The 21,208-nt window shown below is 41.9% G+C and overlaps 1 protein-coding gene across 1 annotated transcript in view; it reads left to right on the top strand.

The window, feature by feature from the left end:
• Window positions 1–21,208, top strand: part of RTN1 (reticulon 1) — a 315,431-nt gene that overhangs the window by 148,826 nt on the left and 145,397 nt on the right. Inside the window, exons 2-3 of the mRNA XM_089676539.1 lie at window positions 6,082–6,780; window positions 16,315–17,091. Of these exons, the coding sequence (XP_089532665.1) occupies window positions 6,082–6,780; window positions 16,315–17,091 (1,476 nt within the window). The remainder of the gene's footprint in view (window positions 1–6,081; window positions 6,781–16,314; window positions 17,092–21,208) is intronic.

Below are 21,208 nucleotides of genomic sequence, written 5' to 3'. Positions count from 1 at the left end.
GACTCAGATGTTACAATCACCTCCATGGACATAGGTGCGCAGCTCAGTGCATTCGAGAGTGGTACCGTGATAGATTGCCACCTGTGCAGTAAGGGCATCCGTGAAATTTCCTTGCTACTAAATATTCCACAGTCAACTGTTAGTGGTATTATAACAAAGTGGAGGCAACTGGGAACAACAGAAACCCAGCCACAAAGTGGTAGGCCACAGACAATGACAGAGTGGGGTCAGTGCATGCTGAAGCGCACAGTGCACAGAAGTCGCCAACTGTCTGCAGAGTCAATAGCTAAAGACCTCTATACTTTACGCACTGTTGTTGTACTACTCTGAAGGCCACGCAGAGAGCTTCATGGAATGGGTGTCCATGGCAGAGCAGCTGCATCCAAGCCTTACATCACCAATGCAAAGCGTTGGACTCTAGAGCACTGGAGACGTAATCTCTGGAGCGATGAATCACACTTCTCTGGCAATCCGATGGACGTATCTGGGTCTGGTGGTTGCCAGGAGAAAGGTACTTGCCTGACTGCATTGTGCCAACTGTTAAGTTTGGTGGAGGAGGGATTATGGTGTAGGTCTGCTTTTCATTGGTTGGGCTTGGCCCCTTAGTTCCAGTGAACTCTTAAGATGTCAGTATTCCAAGACATTTTGGACAATTTCATGCTCCCAGCTTTGTGGGAACAGTTTGGGGATAGCTCTTTCCTGTTTCAACATGACTGCTCACCAGTGCACAAAGCAAGGTCTATAAAGACAAAGATGAGCAAGTTTGGGGTGGAGGAACTTGACTGGCCTGCACAGAGTCCTGACCTCAACCTGATAGAACACCTTGAGGATGAATTAGAGCGGAGACTGTGAGCCAGGCCTTCTCTACCGACATCAGTGCCTCACAAATGCGCTTCTGAAAGAATGGTCAAACATTCCCATAGACACACTCCTAAACCTTGCAGACAGCCTTCCCAGAAGAGTTGAAACTGTTATAGCTGCAAACGGTGGGCCAACTCAATATTGAACCCTATGGACTAAGACTGGGATGCCATTAAAATTCATGTGCGTGTAAAGGCAGGCATCCCAATATTGGCAATATAGTGTGTGTATGTATGTATGTGTGTATGTATGTATGTATATATATATAGTATCCAGACATATGCAAAAATGTGATCCATTGTTTGGTGTATGCTCCTCTGCAGCAAATAGCAGACCAGGCCTGGGATTGAAAGCTAATTTTCATCTGATTGACAGCTCCCAGCTGGACCCTGTAACACCTATGCTGTCAGCACAGTGTAGTTTGAGGGAATGCCAATGACACTTTGATTAGGTGGGTGTCAGACACTGGGAAAATATCTTCAATCCACTGAACAAATGTCATTCAACTTTTGACTGAAAAGATTGCTGTAATCCTTTAGCCGAATTCTCAACTGTTGACTATTGATCTTATTACTCGTCTTCAGAAAGAAGAGGTGTCCGGTAACATGCCAATCACCATTCTATTCTGAAATATTGATATTGTGCATATCCTACCATTTAAATGTACTGTTTATACACTCATGCCTGAAGACAACAGGTAAAATCAATGAATGAAGCAATAGTGGTACACATCAAACACTAGAGCTGTGCTACAGGCAGAATGTTCATTCTGAATTGACGTAAAAACTGAATGCTAGGTGTGTATATTAAAAAAGCAAATCATTTTGTTATGTGTTATTTAAAAAGCATTAACTGTAACCAATTTAACAACCGTAATTTCCCTGGTGAGGGAAGATCTGGAGCCAATGAAGCTTGTATTGAGACTGTGGCTGCCTTTAGTGCCACCAAGAGACACTAGCTCATCAAGCCCTAACCCAGTGCATTCTGTTCTAATTCTACTAACATTGACTGCTCAAGCCTTGAAGGGGGGGGGGCTTTTTACCCTAAAATGTGCTGTTTGTCTTTGTGAAAGAATAATATTTTGGCCATGGACAATGTAATTCTGTTAACTGAACAAAAAGGGGCTATAGGTATTTATTCTTTATAGTAAATAGTATTCTTCAAAGGGCAACTTGTTTATCTAACTAATAGTAAAAGAATACAAGTTACGAAATATCCGGACAGCTTTGATTAGAATTTGAAAGCAGCTGTCCATGGTCAAAAGGCATTACCTGTCACCCAGAAGATCAAAGGGGCTACTAACACTGACCAATCACATTGCTTGATATTTTACTGAATGGGGAAAACATTTATATTAGGGAAGTTTTGTTTGGATGAGTTATGAGAGGAGAAAGTGGGTTCTGTGAAGGTGTCTGATTGTCTGTGTTAGGGACCAGCCGGTGGTAGCCTCTAGCGTTCCACAGACCATAATTCCCCAGGGCGTGGAATCTAAGTTCCGACCTGCTTGTTCACCAGAGCCCCTGATGGTGGGAATGGACTTGGAGCAAGCCGGGACCAGGTCGCGGCCCCTGGGTGCAACCAGCTGTGGTAGAGGCACCTGTCGGTGGTACGCAGCAGGTGAGAGTCTGATGTGAGGAGGTAGAGTAAGCGAGGTCAGACAGGCTGGGTCAGTAACAGCGGAGCAGGTCGGTACAAAACGGCAGGCAGAAGAATAAACGGGTCACGGTCCGGGTTTGGCAACAGGAGATAAAAAGTGCAGGAGCAGGCAGGAGAATGGTCAGGCAAGCCAGGGGTCAGAGCAGGAGAAGACAGCAGATCAGGATCAGGCAGGGTCAGCAGCAAAGCAAACTCACAGGAAAGACCATAGGGCACTTGAGCATTGCAAGAGCTGGGTTTAAATAGCCCACCCAACTCCTGACAGGTTCTCCTGGGTCCTAGTGCTTGCCCGGCACCGTCATTGGTGACAGGCGCGCCTGGGTCCTAGTGCCCGCCTGCCTGTACGTTTTGTCAGGATTCTACGTATGTGTGGATTCGGTTGCCATGGCGATCTTCCCATTCCCTGACAGTCTGTCAGGGAAGTACCCTGACATCTGCCTTGTCTCTACCTTTGTCTTGTGCCGGAACCCAATAAAAGCATCTCTCTGGATGATCCAAGTTGCTGTGGTAAAATTAATTTCTTGGACAGAGGAGGTTTTTTTTAAAAAAAATTTTATTTATCAACTTTGCACGTCATGCGGGGATTAGGGCTCACAGGCACCCATCACAACAAATAGCCTGGGCCAGGCGCATGATACACGTATCAAAATAAATGCACCACAGAGAGATCAACCGAAAAGCTAAAAGACAGACAGAATGAAAGAAAAGAGAAAAGGAAAAAGAGATCCAAAACCATGGGAGAAGAGAGAAAAAAAAAACAAAAAAAACAGAAAAAACAGGGGGTTGGTTAAAAAGAGGGAGGGGGGCGGGAAGAAAAAAGAGGAACAAGGAAAAGGAAATGAGTGCGCTGAACCTGGCCTAAGAAAGTCTTATGGGGTCTACGGTAAAGGCACGTGCTTCATAATTGGGAGCCCCGGATATCTGGTATTCAGCCGCGAAGGTAAATTCTGTCCAGTAAAATCACGTCTTACAGACCCGTTCCTCCCTATCATGCACTGCAGCCATAAGCTCAGTTGGACTTGGTGAATAAAGTCTTGATGGAAGGGGATGTGGTTTGTGTCCAGTAAAGTGGGATGCATGCCTTTGCCGCACTTAGCAGATGAAGTAAGAGGGAACATTTGTAACGTTTCAGGGACACGGGGGGATAGAGGAGTTCTGCATTCCATATCAACTAGCCAACTCTTGCCTCAAAAACAATAATTATAATTATCACTCCTCATTCTTTATATATGACAACAGCTGTATTTGATGCTCTTAAAGTGGAAGAAAAGCCTAACATTAGCTATTCTTAAAAATGTTCCCTTCCCCCTCCTTCTACCCATCCTGTATACCCTGTGAAAAAAAGATCTGCGGACTTACATCTTTTTAAGCCCCTGTGTCAGTGAGTGGCTGTCGCAGGGGAGAGGAGGGAGCACTGACTGGGCCATAGCAGTTGATGGGCGATGTGATGGCTCCTGGAAATCACACCCGTTCCCTTACACAGGGAAGCAGGAGCTGCAGGATTACATGACCAGATCAGATTTAAAAAAATAAGTATAGTGCTCAGTATATATGAGTACACCCCAACAGATTTGTCAGAAAACCTTTACTTTCCTTTCAGAATCAACATTTTCTATGGGACACTATACTACAAAATACTCCCACCAATGTGGGCCATTGATTGGAAACAAGATTTGTTAATTTGCACACACAAAAAACTATTTTTTCCTAACAAATTAATTCAAGACCATGTTGCAAAAATGAATACAACCCAATGAAAGTCTTAAGAGCAAAGCTAAATTTTAGACAACAAAATCCTAATGAACAAGAATTCGACTACAGGTGAGTCTAATTATTCATTATACAGGTGTCCAACAGACAGTTGATTATATATAGTTGATTGTTACTTAACAAAGAAAACCCCTTCCCATTTCATGCTATAAGCAAAGTCACCACATGGAAGAGAAATGTCACAAGGCCTGGGAAAGAAAATAATTTCTCTATACAAGAAAGGAGAGGGCTACAAGAAGATCAGCAAAGCTATACTTATCAGTCACAATACTGTAGCAAAAGTGATACAAAAATTTAACAGATGGAACTGCAACTATCTCTCAGAGACATCCAGGCCATCCACGGAACTTAACACCTTGGCAGGACTGTCTTCTGATGAGAAGGGTTGAAGAAAATCGCCATGCAAGTTCACTGCGGTTAGCTAAAGAAGTAGAAGGCCAAATTGAGGTGATTGTTTCCTGTGACACATACGGTGTACACTGCAGAGGAATGGCATGCAAGAGTGTCATTCATGAAGGAAGCCTCTCCTAAAGTCCATGCACAAAAAAGCCTGCCTAGAATTAGCCAGGTCCCATGCTGAAAAAGAAGACTACTGCTACTCTGTACTTTTGAGTGATTAGACCAAGATAAATGTTTTTGGAACAGATGGCTTCAAAACTGTATGACGTTGCAAAGGTGAGGAGTACAAAGAAAAATGCATTGTGCCTACAGTGACACATGGTGGTGGCAGTGTCCTTCTGTGGGGCTACATGAGTGCTGCTGGTGTCGAGGAGCTGCATTTCATTGATGGTATCATGAATTCACAGATGTACTGCTCTATATTGAAAGAGAAGATGCTACCATGACTCCATGCCCTTGGTCATCGTGCGTTTTTCCAACATGACAATGACCAAAAACACACATCTAAGGCCACTGTTTTATTTCTGAAGAACAGGGTGAAAGTGATTCAGTGGCCAATTATGTCTCCTGATCTAAACCCAATCTAACACCTATGGGGAATTCTGAAGAGACAAGTTGAGCACGACTCTCCATCCAGCATCCAGGCTCTAATAGAGGTCGTTCTTGAAGAATGGAAAAAGATAGATGTTGCAATATGTCGCCAATTTGTTCATTCCATGCCTAGAAGACTTCATGCAGTCCTTACAAATCATGGAGGTCATACAAAATACTAGATGTAGTAGTTTTTGTTGGTTTTTGTTGTGGGGTGTATTCATTTTTGCATCAACTAATTTGAGTAAAACTGAAGATTTTCTAATCTAAGAAATATTATTAACTTTACCTTCATGTAATGAGCTTAACAAATGTTCTCTAAAACTCAGTTTTGTCAAAATGTTGGAAATTGTTCTTGTGTTCATTGAGATATTGATTAAAATCTTACTTTTCAGAAGGGGGTGGACTCATTTATCCTGAGCACTGTATATGGATATTTTTTTGTGCTGGGAATGCATGATAGGAGGAGTCAAGAGGGAACATTTTTAAGAATAGTGTTAGGTTTTTCTTCTACTTTAATCATTAAATTAACTTTTGTACCAGATGCTCCTCTGTACACATCCAAGAATTTACAGACAATGTTATGGCATATAGACTTCTAAGAACATGCTCAAAAGCATTGTAAATTATTGTTTTTGACTTATTGACTTCCACAATGTGCGCAAATTCCTTCTCTCTCATTCCTTCTTTTCTCCCCCAGTTTCTCTTTATCTTTATATTATATAGTGATATATACTAAAGATTATTAATTTATATATGCTAAGAGCATTCTTTAATTCTTTCATTTATATTTTGTGATTTTAGATTATGCCAATTCCAAGAAGTTTTCATTGGATGATGAGGAATCTTTCTACACATCTCTGAAATCAGATGAACGTTATGTAGCACAGCATGAGTCCTCCTACTTTACCGGCATTCTGAAGAAGGGAAATGGTGGTACAAGGTTAGATGCAGAGGATCTTGGAACCGGCTCCCGCTCTCCGCAAGATACACTCATGTTTGAAGGCCGTGGCTTGCTCAGTTCAGATTCAGGAATTGAGATGACACCTGCAGAAAGCAAGGATGTGATCAAAACATTGTCTGACCCTTTGGAGGGTGATAAATTAGAAGCTTGCAAGTACATTGACATCAGCAGGTCTCCAGATACAAAACCTCAGCATTCTCCTGAGGAGGTCTATGACAGAAAGCCAAGCCCAATAGGTTATGACTTTGCTCTTAAGGATCAAGAACGTGAAGATCTTTCATATTCACCGTATATGGAGGAACCTGATGATAATGTTGGCTTATATAGCCGCACAGGAACCATAAATACTAAGACCTCCCCTGTGAAAATTACACTTACCGGGACAGAATCATCTATAGAATGTGACTTTTTTGATAATAGTTTTCAGGGGGTATCAGAACTAGGCTTAAAACCAGGTGGTGACTCAGTTCCGACAGTAACGGTTTCAGAACCAGAAGATGATAGCCCTGAGTCCTTGACACCACCATCCTTTCACGGAGGTAAGTGATATAGCATATTAATTGATTATAGCAGAACTACTTAGACAACTTTCACACTGGTCCACGGCAAAAACATATGCATTTTTGCTGTATTTGCGGTACTTTTTTAACATGACACGTGACAGAAAAACAGAACCAAAAACGCACCGCAAAAGGCAAAAGCGGAAGAAAAATGGATCAGTGTGAAAGCAGCATTAGTTAAGTAGTAACATTAACATGAGATTTCCATTTGTATTGTAAGTTTTTTAGGTATGTTGTAGGCCTTCCCATGAAATTGTTTTCTTTAAGATTTAAATCTGATTTAAATATGGTTTATTTTGCTTATATTTTCTTTATCCTTGCTCCCCTCATTTACATGCTAATGAATTAAAGCAGTGTTAAATCCAAAAGCAAACATTTATTCTATTGCAGCAACCAGTTCTTAGATGTGAGGGCTGCATTAGTTTTCTTTTTTTTAGGTTTTGTTTCTCCCATTTTCATCTGGTGATCCAGCCAGTAAGTCTGTTGTTTTTCAAAAGAACAAGCTCTCTTTCAGATCAATCAATTTACAAGGATAGGACAAACCATTTAACTTGGTAGTGGTGCTTATAGTGATCAGCTTTTATTAAAACCTTTATCTCAAAATGAAAAACTGTTTGCTGTAAATATTTATAAAGCAGGAGCTGGAGTTTGACTTCAGTTTGTTAATGTATAAATCTGATATTACAGTTAACACTGCCCTCCCTCCAGACTGGCAATTCTGCGTCTGCTGTGTTTCCCGTGCTCTTTCATTCAGAGTGGGAGCTCCCTAATATAGGAGTCGTGTTACTGGCCAGATCAACAGGTGAAAACAGAGGGAAAAAGTCTAAAAAGAAAAAACTAATGCAGCCACCACATTTAATGATTGGTAAGCTGCACTATATTACATTTTTGGTTTTGGGTTTATTGCGGCTTTGAAAAAACAATTCCCTTTCCATTACATACCATTTTATAAACCTAAATACATTATCATTGGGTCCTTGTGCTTCTATATGCACTGCAGGTAGGTCATGGCTGGTAAGAGGGTCTGGCAGGTGGCTGTACATAGCCACCTGCAACCTTTACAATATATTGCCTCAATACTCCTGTCAAGAGCCCTCAACCCTGATACAAGCAGTGGTCTGGCACTTCGGAGGAGCTATGCAAGTATCAAAATACCTTAATGGGTGGATATCAGTATGAAGGAGTCGGGGTTCCTAGACAGGCTGCCTTTTGTTGTACCCTGCCTTAGGTAATGCTCATATGTGATACTGAACCTTCATGATTGAAAAAAAGAAAGCCAGTGAATGAAAGACAAGATCCAGGGACAGTCAGGCTGAGAAGGAAAGAGCTAAATGGTGCTGGACGTCCTTTAGCAAGGAAATGAGGTGGGCCCTATCCAACTGGCTGCATGTGGTATGAAGCTCACAGTGAAATTAGAGAAAACTATTTCAGTACAGGAAAGGAGCCTGTACAACTGTGTATTAAAGTGTTATTAAACCCCGGACCCTGCATTCACTATATCTGGTCTCCCACAGTACACAGAACATGGAAGTGTAATTGTTTCAGTAAATATAAACTGCTAAATACCTTTTCTCATCAGCAGTTAGAGCAACCTTGTGACTCATATCAGTATCCAGCACAGCACATGTTAAAATCTGTAGGAGTTGTTTTCATTTAGCTCTAGGAGGATGCAGAACCCCTGACCTCTGTCTGGACGGTGCTGATTGGCCCTGTGCTGATCACATGCACTATCCCAAGAAAAAAACAAAAAACATCTCTGGCAATACACACCAAACTGAGCATGTACACAGTAACTCCACACGATTGTCTTCTCAGGAGATAAGAGGGGGACAAAAAAAGTGGAAGACCAGAAAATTCAGGATCAAACAGTGTTTTTACACAATGCAGAGGATTAACCCCTTAGGTTCCACAGTGAGCATATCAAGCATGCATACTGCATATACAGACTCAGATGCTACTATTTTTTTTTCCACCTCTCTCCTAAAAGATACCAGCCTAGAACATTAGACCTCCTGGGGCCCCACTGGTACAGTGGAAGTTTCATAGGGGTCCCCCATTTTAGTGCGTCCATCTTAAAGCGATATAAAAAATGTAATATATTACCAATCGCTAGTTGTGGTGGCTGTGTTAGCTTTTTAAGGCTTTTTTCCTGTTTTCCTCTAGTGTTCTGGCCAGTAACACATTTTCTGTATTAGAGTGCCTCCACTCTGGATGATAGAACACAGGGGCACAGCTGACAGCAACTTTGTTATGGTGACAGACGTGTTAGATGTACTTTTAGATTTAGATACACTAACAAATACAAATACACTAACTCCAGCTCACCCTAGTTACAGCACACAATTATTTCCTTTTGGGAGAAAGGTTTTACATGAATAAATAAAAGCTGATTGTTGTAAGCACAACCTGTTAGTTTTAAATGGTTTGTCTCATCCCCGTAAACTGAAACATGCAGAAGAAAGCTTGTTCCTTTTAGGGTTCATGTACACGGGGCGTTTGAAAAACTCTTCTGAACGATGGAAACTGACTGCTGGAAAACGTAAGTTAAAAAAGTCAGTTTAGCTGAATTTATGCACGTTTGCGTTTAGAAGCGTTTTTAAAATATAACCTCAGAAGACCCTCCCAAATGCCCAGAATGCACTGAATAATAGTAAATTTACTAAAAAAGGCTACTAAAGTACCGCTTGAGTTATTTTATCATGTCATGCGGTATTTTAGTAGTGAAAACCATGCGTTAATGTTTCAGCTGTCAGCGAGGTTCCCCACTGACAGCTGAATGTAAAAAGAATTGCTGGCAATTAAAAAATAATAAAAAAAACAGCGTGGGGTCCCCCCCTCCGATCCATACAAAGACCTTTGGGTCTGGAATGGATGTTGAGGGTAATTCCCACGCCAAAATAAAAAAAAAATAGTGTTCCCCCCAAAATCAATACCAGCCCCTTATCCGAGCATGTAGCCCAGTAGGTCAGGAAAGGGGGGTGGGGGGCAAGCGAGCGCCCCCCTCCGGAACAATACCAGGTCACATGCCCTCAACATGGGGGGGGTGCTTTGGGGTAGGGGGAGCCCTCCCCCCAAAGCACCTTGTCTCCATGTTGATGGGGACAAGGGCCTCTTCTCCACAACCCTGGGCTGTGGTTGTGGGAGTCTGCGGGTGAGGGGCTTATTGGAATCTGGAAGCTAAAGGGGACCCCCAGATCCCCCCCCCCCCACGCGAAAAAGTATGGGGTACATGGTACCGCTATTCATTCACATAAAAAAAGCTGTAGTGTGGAAAAAAGACCAGAGTCATTCATTGACAAGTCCTTTAATAAAAGAATGACCTCCCAAGTAAATCCAACGTCAATCACGATGTCACGATGTCCGCCAGCTGAAACATGAGGCATGCTTCTCACTACTAAAAGTCTGCATGACTTGATAAAATCATGTGGTATTTTAGTAGCTTTTTTTAGTGGATTCAAATGTTTTTTTTTAAAATGCTATGCAGTATCCTACCGCATACTCGGATGTAGTAGGATACTGCTTAGTGAATTGTGCCCTGGATATGGACCAGTCAAACGCTTCTAAACGCAAACGCTTATAAACGCGGTTAGCTGTGTTTACAAGCATTTGGCATTTGAAATGCTGATAAAATCTACTCCTGAACGCAAGTTTAGTGCGTTCAAAAAAACGACTGTAAACTCAACTGCCTGTAATCAACTGTGTACATGGACACATAGGAAATCATTAGGGAGAGTTCAGGGGCTGCTGAAAAAAAACGCAGAAAAGCTCCTAAACATGAGCCCTTAAAAACAAAAGACTCACAGCTGGATCACCAGATGAAAAGAGAAGAAAGACATCCGAAAAACACAAACTAATGCAGCCATCACATCTAAGAATTGGTAAGCTGCAATATAATAAATGTTTGCTTTTGGGTTTTATACTGCTCTAAGGCACCCATTGGATGCTGAAGGGCAAACAGACTGGTATTAATATAGAGGCTACATACTTTTCAGCCCCCTTGCTATTGATATATATATGCCTGACTGTGTGATGAGCTGGAACCTTGTAGGTGGGGAGACCATGCTGGCTTTTTACATTTTGGTGAAGTAAGCCAATTCCAACAGCTCTCTCACCAGGCCTCTTGCTCCTGCAGCATGCATGTCCAGGATGGCGGCAGGCAGGGGGCCAGATTGCAATGCATAACTGCAGCACAGAAAAGTCCCATCACTAATCTGATTGTGCAGTGTTGTGTTAATCTCAATATGGGATGGGCACAAATATAAATCCTTTGTCACTTAGAACAGCTCCCATATATACAAATCATCTGAGGTTTACCTGGAGTTCAGCTTTGAAGTGTATGAAACCCTAACAAAGATCTTCTCTTATTTTCTTCCCTCTGTTCAAATATCTGTTGATCCTGCCACAAATTCAGTTCTGTCCCATATCTTGTGCACTCAGAAGTGTTATTTAAAACTATTGAACATATGTATATAGCGAGCGCACACAATGCTATAAAATAGACAATAAAATTCAAATAAGATATAATAGTAAAAATATGTGAATAATAAAAATGTCCAGCTGCCAATTACACCAACCAAGGATATCCTGAACCTGGTATGTATCAATAAATAAATAGGTGCAGCGCTAAAGTATAAATAGGTATATGGTACCAAAAATGCACCCAATAAACAGAAACGGTCAAAGAAGTGCAAAAGACGTGAAGTTGAAGTCAGCAGGAAGTGAATCCTCCTATGCACTATAATAGTGACTCCGTGCTCCAATCTGAATAAATTGCACACTCACCAGATGTACAAGGAATTAGTACATTAGAAATAAGCTCTCTGCGGAGTACCCTTTAAAATAGATCAGTCAGCCTGTAATGAGTGTGGATCCTCTATCCGGACACCAGCCTCTAGTACAGCTCCTCTTCCACTAGGGGTTTCACTGAGCAGATGGTTCAAAGCCAAGCCATATATAGAAAAACTGATAGTGTAGTATTTTCATATAGTTCAAAAATGTATTAGTAATCCTCGTTACAAAAGGTTGAGGATGTGAAATCCTCTGATCAATGGTAAAAGCATGCAAAAATATGAATAATATTAAAAACCAGCAGTCCAAAAAAAAACAATATTTTGGACTTTTTGCTATAAAACATGTCCAGTAAAAAAAATTTAAAAATCAAATTTCGTCATAAATTTCGGCCAAAATGCATTCTGCGACATGTCTTTGCTAGAAAAAAACCCAATATGTGTAAATTAATTGGTTTACGTGAATGTTATAGTGTTTACAAATGGAGGGAAAGATACTCAGATTTGTAATTTTTTTTATACTAATTATGGCGGCGATCAGTGACTTATGGCGGCGATCAGCGACTTATGGCAGGACTGCGGGACTGCGGCAGACATTCTGACACTGGGGGGGAACTGACTTGGTGACACCAATACAGTGAACGGTGCAAAAAAAAACACTGACACTCCTAATGGCACTAGGGAGGAAGGGGTTAACTTTTTTATTCACTGAAAGGGTTAACTGTGTGAGGGGAGTGTTTTACTAGGGGGCGTGGGTGTGTACTGCACATGGATCAGGAGAGAAGAACTCTTCTCTCCTGATCAGCTTGTCAGGAGCTGTCAGGGAACTGGCAGAAAGCAGAGCTACTGCAACCCTGCTCTCTGTCAGTGATTGCCGCTAATCGGCGGGACCCGGCCGGTAATGACCGGCCGTGACCCGGCTACACACCCGCGGCGGTACCTGTTTTGCAAACGTTTTGAAACATGCTTTTGCCCAGCCGTGCTGACCTGCCACCGTATTTCTGCAGTGGCTGGTCGGCAAGTGGTTAAATTACAGACACTTACCTGTCCCTCGGTCCAGCGTTGTCCTCACCACCACTGGTTTCACCAGCTGTCTTCTCTCCCTTGTGCCGGCATCTTCAGTGTGGGCACCCGGCTGTGACAGCTTGCGGTTCACAGCCAGGTGCCCATTGCGCATGCGTGGGAAGCGCTGCGCTTTGTGAATGGCCCCATAGTCTTCTGGGACCTGTCACATGTCCCAGAAGACTACGGGAGGGAGGGGGACAATGGAATCCCAGGGCAAATGCTCCCAAACTCCAGCACACAAATTCCTCCTCCCAATGCTCCACACTCAATTGACCATATAGGAGAGAAAAAAACGAGAGAACACCAAATGGTGCAGTACCAACTATACGGTTTTATTGCCACAATAGAGTGCCACTTACAAGATGTAAATAGGTAAAAAAGGCCAAAGATATTAGCTTTAACAAGCTCTCAATGTAAGGAAAGCCGAATCGGTGCTCTCACCATCGCCGGCCTTCGGTCTCTGACGTTCCCGTGTATCTTCCGGTTCGGGAGCGTTTGTCCTGGGATTCCATTGTCTCAAGATTAAGGAGAATAAAAATATCACAAGTGATCTGATTTAGTCCTTGGAAAATCATCAATTAAAGCTTAGTGTGCCAACCATGAGAGTGGGAGGCAACGCTTTTTGGTGAGTGCACAGCTGAGAGGGGTGCGCCACACATTTATATATGTATTTATTTTTGCACAGGTTTTTTCACATGGTGATTGTTTTATGGACTGAGTTATTTGGACTTTTTGCTTGGAATATCATCAATTATTAATTATTGTTACACCATTAATTTGTGGAAAATATGATTTATTATTTATATATATATATATATATATATATATATATATATATATATATATATATATATATATACTATATATATATTTTATAAGGAATTTTTTCCACTGATAATTGATTTAAGTGCCATTGGAATACTTTTTTGAAGTGTTTTTTTTTTTGCATATGTTTATTTTAAAGTGGCAGCATAGTGGTTTATACACAGATATGATATAGTAGTGATAAACTATTAATTATTTACACATTTAGCACAGTTTGTTGGTCTTATACCTTCACTATTTTCATGATTTAAGATCAGCAGAGATTAACCTCTGGTTAAAAGTTGGTCTACATTTAATTCAGAAAGAGAGATCTCATCGTCAAGAATGAGTCACACGTTAATCATAAAGGGATTGCCTTTACTATAGATCTGTATTGTATCCTAATACTTTGTCAAACCCAGTTGTTATCTGTTAAGTATGCCTGTATTGGTGTCATGTTTTTTTCTCCTTTTGTCTTGTGTTTACTGTCATTAATGAGATCAGCTCCACAATGCATATAATACCCTTGTGCACAGCTATGCATCAATGCTGTCAAAAGCAAGCATGCGCAAAATGATTACAATTACTTGTCAATTTTCAGTAACACGATCACAGCTAGCTTATCTGTCAGTATAACTGCCACAGTCTAATGGAGTCTTCTCATATATCATAAGTAGCTAGCTTCTCAAGGAAAAAAAAATTAGCATTGAAGTAAATCAGGTATGAAACACACACCAAGATCATGAGATAAATAGCATCTAATAATATGGATAAATACTGCCACACAGCCTAAGCTTTTTATCAAATGTGTATCTTGAGCAATAACAGTAACAAGGAGCAGTAGAAATGTGTGATGGGTGATGCACAGCCATTCACTCTAAATAGCACCCCAATGCACCTCGCTTTATTGAAACGTATGTTTGTTTTTAGTTTTGGATAGAAGTAACGGTAATGCCCCTGCCAAGTCAATTTATGCTGTCAGTGTATCATTGGGGAAAATTCTCTTCTCTTCCTGTCCCTGAGACACAACAGGAAGTTAGAGAATATCTTCTAAATTGAGAGAGTTCCCCCTCTTAGACAGTTGTCCCCAGGATGGATGTCCTCATTGGAAGATTTCCTCTCACCTCTTTGGATTTCCACCTACTGTGTTTCTCAGGGACAATGGTCACCACTACAGATACAGAGGGTGATTCTCCCAAATGGGGGCACAGACAGCAGCACACATATGACATCAGGTCTAAAGCTAGCCATAGATGCGTTGAATCTCGGCCAGTTCAGCAGGAAGCGGCCAAAAGATTAGAACCATGTACGGGCAGGCTGAATGCACCCAAGTTGATCGATCGATCATCTTGGGTACAACCAGCCTGCCAGATTTTACATGCGATTATTGCTAGTGGCTGTTATAGCCATTAGCGATAACCACTGTGTTCTCCTGGCGGGGATGGCTTCCCCTGTTCCCCCCCACTGGGAGAACACTGTGAGATTTCCCTGTCAACACTGTATGTGGTGCAAGAAAGAAATGTGACCAATCTATGGACAGCCTTCAATCCAAAACTAAAAAAACTAAAAAAATATTGGCCACTTTAAGCCTTGGTTCACACTGATACGATACGTAATTTGCAGCGGTTTCTGTGCGAATTCACTACCGCATCACAATTGCACCCCGTTAATGCAAACTGCTGTGATCTGATTCTAGTGCAGACCAAAAAAGGGTCCTACGCCTTTTTTGGTGTGGATGCAGTGCGATTTGAGCCATATGAAATGTATGGTTCAAATCGCACCACACAGAATTCGCATGTGATTTGCACAGGAATGAGGTTCCTGTGAAAATCACATACAATATGCCGCACCGCATCAGTGTGAACCCGGGCTAAGTGAGCTTTTCCAAAGTCCAGGAACATTGGGTTTACTGTAGTCCCCATCACTTGCGTATGAGTAATGAAGGTTATTTCACAAAGTTACTCATTACTGCATTTATTTGTTGGTTTCTTTGGATCGAATGGAAAAAGGTTATTATTACTTAAAATCCAATGAGAATGCAAACAAATGTCCAAGCAAGGTTTTTAATTACCAGAAAAAAAATATACAAGTAAAAAATAGTAACACCTTTTGACTTTTATAGTCATTATCTTTTACTTCTATATTCATTTATATATTCACAACCTTTTACTTTTATATTTATGACCTTTGTGTTTGTCCTGGTTTTGTAGCCCTGATGAAGGGGGAGTGTGTTTGACCCCTGAAACGTGTTATCTTTTTTCTTGTATAATTAAATTAGATCATTGAAAACCTTGGACTCTTGGACATTTTTTGGCACTCTCTTATTGGATTGTTTGTATTTGGATTCTCAAGTCTTGGTCCTTTCCCTGTTCTGGAGGGGAGTCCCTGCTTTGTGGAGCGCTGCTGAAGCCAGTGTGCCCAGCGACAATTTTAGTGACCCTTATAAAATTTGAATTCAGCGCCCCACTTGTTCTTGTGTTTTAATACTGTATGTGTTCCTGTTTGATAGAATTTTCCTCACCTTCAACTGTTCCTACAAATTAAAAGTGGAAAACCCCGCCATTGACATTTGTCACCAGAATAGGAATGGAAAAGTAATCCCCTAGCAAGGATACCTGTCCTGGTGATATCCCCCAGATGAGGACTCGGGCAACAAAAAACTTAGAGGTTCTTATCCATATGCACCTTATGACAAACAACAAAACCTTTTGTCACTTTAGGCCAAATCAGGTTGGTTAGTGAAATAAGGCAATGATACTTTAAAAAGCGAATAAATGTGTGTCCCTCCACTTAATTATGCAAATCTCTGAAGAGCTGTTTTCTCTGACTATACTTTATTGTTTTTGTTTGCATCCAGATGGATATACAGAACCATCTGCCTCGGAGAAACAGAGTAAATTCGGCATATCTGAAGATGACCTTATCAGTGCCATTAAAGCAAAAGATGCAACAAAAGGCTTTTCCTATGAAACAGCAGAAGAACAGAAAGCTCCTAGTGTTTACTCTGAAAAAAAGGATCATAAGAGCATGCCGGGGCTACCAGCTGTCCCCTCTTCGGCAGATAATGAGGCTTCGAGCGTGGAATCTGGTGACTCTGAAATAGAGCTTGTTTCTGAAGATCAGCTGGCAGGAGAAGAGGCCATGCAATCTGCTTACATGACATTCAGTCACATTGGTGGCCCGCCACCGTCACCTGCTTCCCCATCCATACAATACAGTATACTGAGGGAGGAACGTGAAGCTGAACTGGACAGTGAGCTCATTATTGAATCATGTGATGGATCCTCTGCTTCTGAAGAAAGCCCAAAGAGAGACCAAGACTCTCCTTTGATGAGACCAATGATGGACATTATCGAAGAAGAAAATGGTTCAAGAACTGAAAGTTTTGATGCCTCAGACTTCGACTCTTGTAGCTCTACAGAAAGGAAGCTCAACATGGAGAATCTAGCAGAGTCAGCTGCTTATATTAAGGGCTCTTACACTGCAGAAGGACGGGCAGATCTGCTAATGATCAAGAAAGATGAAACCTTACACCACAGAAAAGGTACCGAAGCATCAACCTGCCCAAGTAGAGCTTCATGGAGGCTGGCCACAGAGACGGCATCCTCAACGACATTGCTAAGCAGAAAGAAAGGTAATTACATTTATAAAATTCATTTCTATAACTGTAAATTAAACAGTGGCGATATTGCACATAGAAACCAATCAAAATCCAATCTAATACAAGGTTAGAAAAATGTGTTTAATGCATGACCATAGCTTCATTTAATTTATGTGGTTCAGTGGTACCCATAGACATCAACAAAAGACACCATTTTAGCTGGAAGCTCTATTAGATGATTTATGACAGGTTCCTTACCCTGCTGGCCAGTCTGTCTTGATTGCTGTTGTCCCCCCTGGTAAGTCAGAACCAGCCTCCTAAAAAGCTGGGTGAAACAGTCATGTACTGTATTATGGCTTTATTGAGGTTCACACGGCTTGCACAGTCCGTAAGATGCAGAAAATTCAAACATGCATTGTGTGTATGTGGCTCTGCCTCCACGTATGCATGTAACTGCAGGCAACTCTAAGTCATGCAGAAAATAAATTAAAGCTGGCATCCCTTGCTTCCTAAAGGATGTTAATCTCCACTTTAGCCACTAGATGGTGCTTTGCATATGGCAGTTATATCCTCTTCAGAACCAATAGGAAAAATATAAATTCTCAAGATTGCTTGATTGCTACAAATCACATAACTCACTTCCTTCATTACCCCAGAGAGATGGCATGACTTAAAGGCATTATAAACCTTCCTACCTGCACCCTATGTTTTCATGTGCATAAGAGAGGCATTGATCAGGTAGTTTGAAGGTGTCATTTGTTGCCCTGTGCACACAGTCTATTTTAGAGTAAATATCCACATCCCGGTGTCAGAGGTTTTTGCTTGTGCAGAAACATGAGACATGGCACTGCACAGCTTAATGAATGACCTCTGTCTATAGGCCAAGAACTGACCCTTCCTGTGAATAAACAACATACCCCTCAATCCCTGGGTCTGTAAGCCTAGTGCTTGTGCAGGTGAGACCTAATAATTAGAGATGACACAGACACAAGCAGGCAGAGCAATTAACAGAGAGATCACTGTATAATGACATTAGCACTCCCACGTTTGATGCTACACAGAGGAAATGGCAAGGCATGCATTGGATGCTGTGTGATCCACAAGAAGAGGTTTCCTGTCCCTGTAGTGAATAGGGACAAGTTAGATGAATGAATACATGAACATGAGGAATCGATCCGCAATGTCAATACAGACTGCAGCCACATCATTACAAGGTAAGGCAAACAAATGATATGGGGAATATAACTAAACAAAAACCTAGCTAAAACGACAAATAACATTTGCATGTGTACAATGCCTTTAAATGCCAATAATACATTATTCTAATAAGCAAAATCAGCCTATTCACTTCTCTCAATATTGTTTTGTTAATATATTAAAGCAGTATTAAAGGCTAAGCATATTTTATCGTATCACATTTATAGCGTTAAGTTAAAAAAAATGCCACAGTACATTCACAACTTCACCTGTCCATTAATCACTTACTTGCTGTCCTTGTCCCCACCACCTTGATGGTCCGCACTTTTCCCTCAAACTTTCAGCTGGTGAGGAGAGGTGAGGATAGGGGAACGACAGGCTTCTGCAGCTGTCTGTCAGAAGCTGGGAGGAGGAAGCAGGGGCATGGCCTGCCAGGCGTTGTTTGTTTCAATGGATGCCCACAGCCCTGGGAGTCTCCTTAGCAGTCGACTTAGTATAGGACACCCGCAAACAGGAGGGGGGTAGTGGTTCAAGGACCAGCTGGGAAAAGACCTGAAACATTTTCACGGAAGCAGACTATACACAATATATAAGGTTGGACTTCATTGAATGAAATAAAAAAAATAGGGCTTAGTATCACTTTAATTATATTATATATTAAACATTTACATTTATACATGAATATCTTTTTAACCAGTTTATAAACGCAGGTTATTGTTTAGGCACAGTCATCCTTTAGGCCATAGTTGTGTAAGGACTTGACTTTATTTCTAACTCTTGCCAAACGCCCCTATAGCATTTGACAGGCATTAGACAGGCGTTTTTGAAGCGTTATTAACGCTCCCAAAACGCCCTATGCGCAGTTTTGAGGCGGTTGATAGGCATTTGCCAAGCGTTAAAACCGCACCACAAACTCCTATAATGAAGTTAAATGGTATTAACGCTCCGCAAACACCTCGCAGCTGCGTTGCAACCTGCCAGGCATTTGCGGAGCGGCACCATAGACTTGAATGGGCGGCTTCAACTCCTCCTGACTCGACCCGAGGCGTCAGTGTTGCCGAGATGCGACGCTAACGCTTCCATGTGAACAGCACTGTGTGCTGCCATGTGCAGAATTTTCATAGACGTTTGAGAAGCGTTAAAAAAACGCTTCCCAAACGCCTGTCGCCTGCTGACAAAGCTAGTGTGAACGTAGCCTTAGTCAAAGAAGAATAGATAGCAAAAAACTGTTGTAGAACACAATGCAACAGTCACACATCAAACACAATTGTAATCCATCTAATACTGGTACCTATTCTGAAAGCGGGATGGCCAATATTTCAAGTATTAGAAATGAGCATGCTCACAAGGTAAGTACCTTTTAAAAGGTACACAGCATATAACGCCGCTAATGAAACAAATGTTGCAAGAAATCATTATGATAACATCATTTAGGAAGTGTGGGGATACAATATCTAAAAGTAATTATCTTGGAATGTTCTCAAGTCAGACAATAAAAGTAAAAAATAAATAGTGCAGTACCTGTAAAAAATATAAATCTGACACTTATCCCACTGCTTGCTCTTTTGTTCTTAATTGTCTATTGCTGCCCAAAAATATATTCTGCATCTGACACTTCTGGTAGTGTCAGACTCCTGGTTTCCCTCTAAGCACCATGAACCCTGCTGCCACAAAAAAACAAAACACTGGTAGTAACAGTAACAGTAATGAGGATTGCAGACAATAACTACATGAACAATCATTCTGCACAGTAACATGGCAGGTCCAATCAGGTCTGCCTGTCAGTTTTTCAGGTGGACCTGTTTGGATGGTCCATTTACCCCTATGGACTTGCCAGGGTAGTATAGTGACAGGCAAGGGCAGTATAATGTCAGGCTAGGGTGGTATAGTGACAAACGTAGTCAATTTAGTGTCAGGCTAGGACAGGATAGAGACAGGTTAGGACAGTGTAGTGGCAGACTAGTACAGTATAGTGTCAGGCTAGGGCAGTATTGTGTCAAGCTAGGGCAGTGTAGTGGCAGGATAGGGCAGTATTGTGACAGGCTAGGACAGTATTGTGTCAGGCTAGGGCATTATAGTGACAGGCTAAGGCATTATAGTGTCAGGCTAGGGCAGTATAGTGACAGGCTAGGGCAGTATAGTGACAGGCTAGGGCAGTGTAGTGACAGGCTAAGTCGGTATAGTGTCAGGCTAGGGCAGTATAGTGACAAGCTAAGGCATTATAGTGTCAGGCTAAGGCGGTATAGTGGCAGGATAGGGCAGTATAGTGACAGGCTAGGGCAGTGTAGTGACAGGCTAGGACAGTGTAGTGACAGGCCAGGGCAGTATAGTGGCAGGCTAGGACAGTATATTGTCAGGCTAGGGCAGTACAGTGACATGCTAAAGCATTATAGTGACAGGCTAAAACGGTATAGTGGCATAATAGGGCAATATAGTGACAGGCCAGGGCAGTATAGTGTCAGGCGGCAGGATAGGGCAGTATACTGACAGGCCAGGGCAGTATAGTGACAGGCCAGGGCAGTATAGTGTCAGGCTAGGACAGTACAGTGACATGCTAAGGCATTATAGTGACAGGCTAAGGAGGTATAGTGGCAGGATAGGGCAGTATAGTGTCAGGCTAGGACAGTATAGTGACAGGCTAGGGCAGTATAGTGGCAGGATAAGGCAGGATAGTGACAGGTTTGGGCAGTATAGTGACAGACTACTACAGTATATTGTCAGGCTAGGGCAGTATAGTGACAGGATAGGACAATATAGTGTCAGGCTAGGGCAGTACAGTGATAGGATAGGGCAGTATAGTGTTAGGCTAGGGCAGTATAGTGGCAGGCTAAGGCGGTATAGTGGCAGGATAGGGCAGTATAGTGACAGACTAGTACAGTATATAGTCAGGCTAGGGCTGTATAGTGACAGGCTAGGACAATATAGTGTCCGGCTAGGGCTGTATAGTGACAGG

The sequence above is a fragment of the Staurois parvus genome, unplaced genomic scaffold, assembly GCF_062004578.1.
Source record: "Staurois parvus isolate SC_StPar_1 unplaced genomic scaffold, SC_StPar_1.0 ptg000171l, whole genome shotgun sequence".
NCBI lineage: Eukaryota > Metazoa > Chordata > Amphibia > Anura > Ranidae > Staurois > Staurois parvus.
This window is presented reverse-complemented; position numbering and strand designations above follow the sequence as displayed.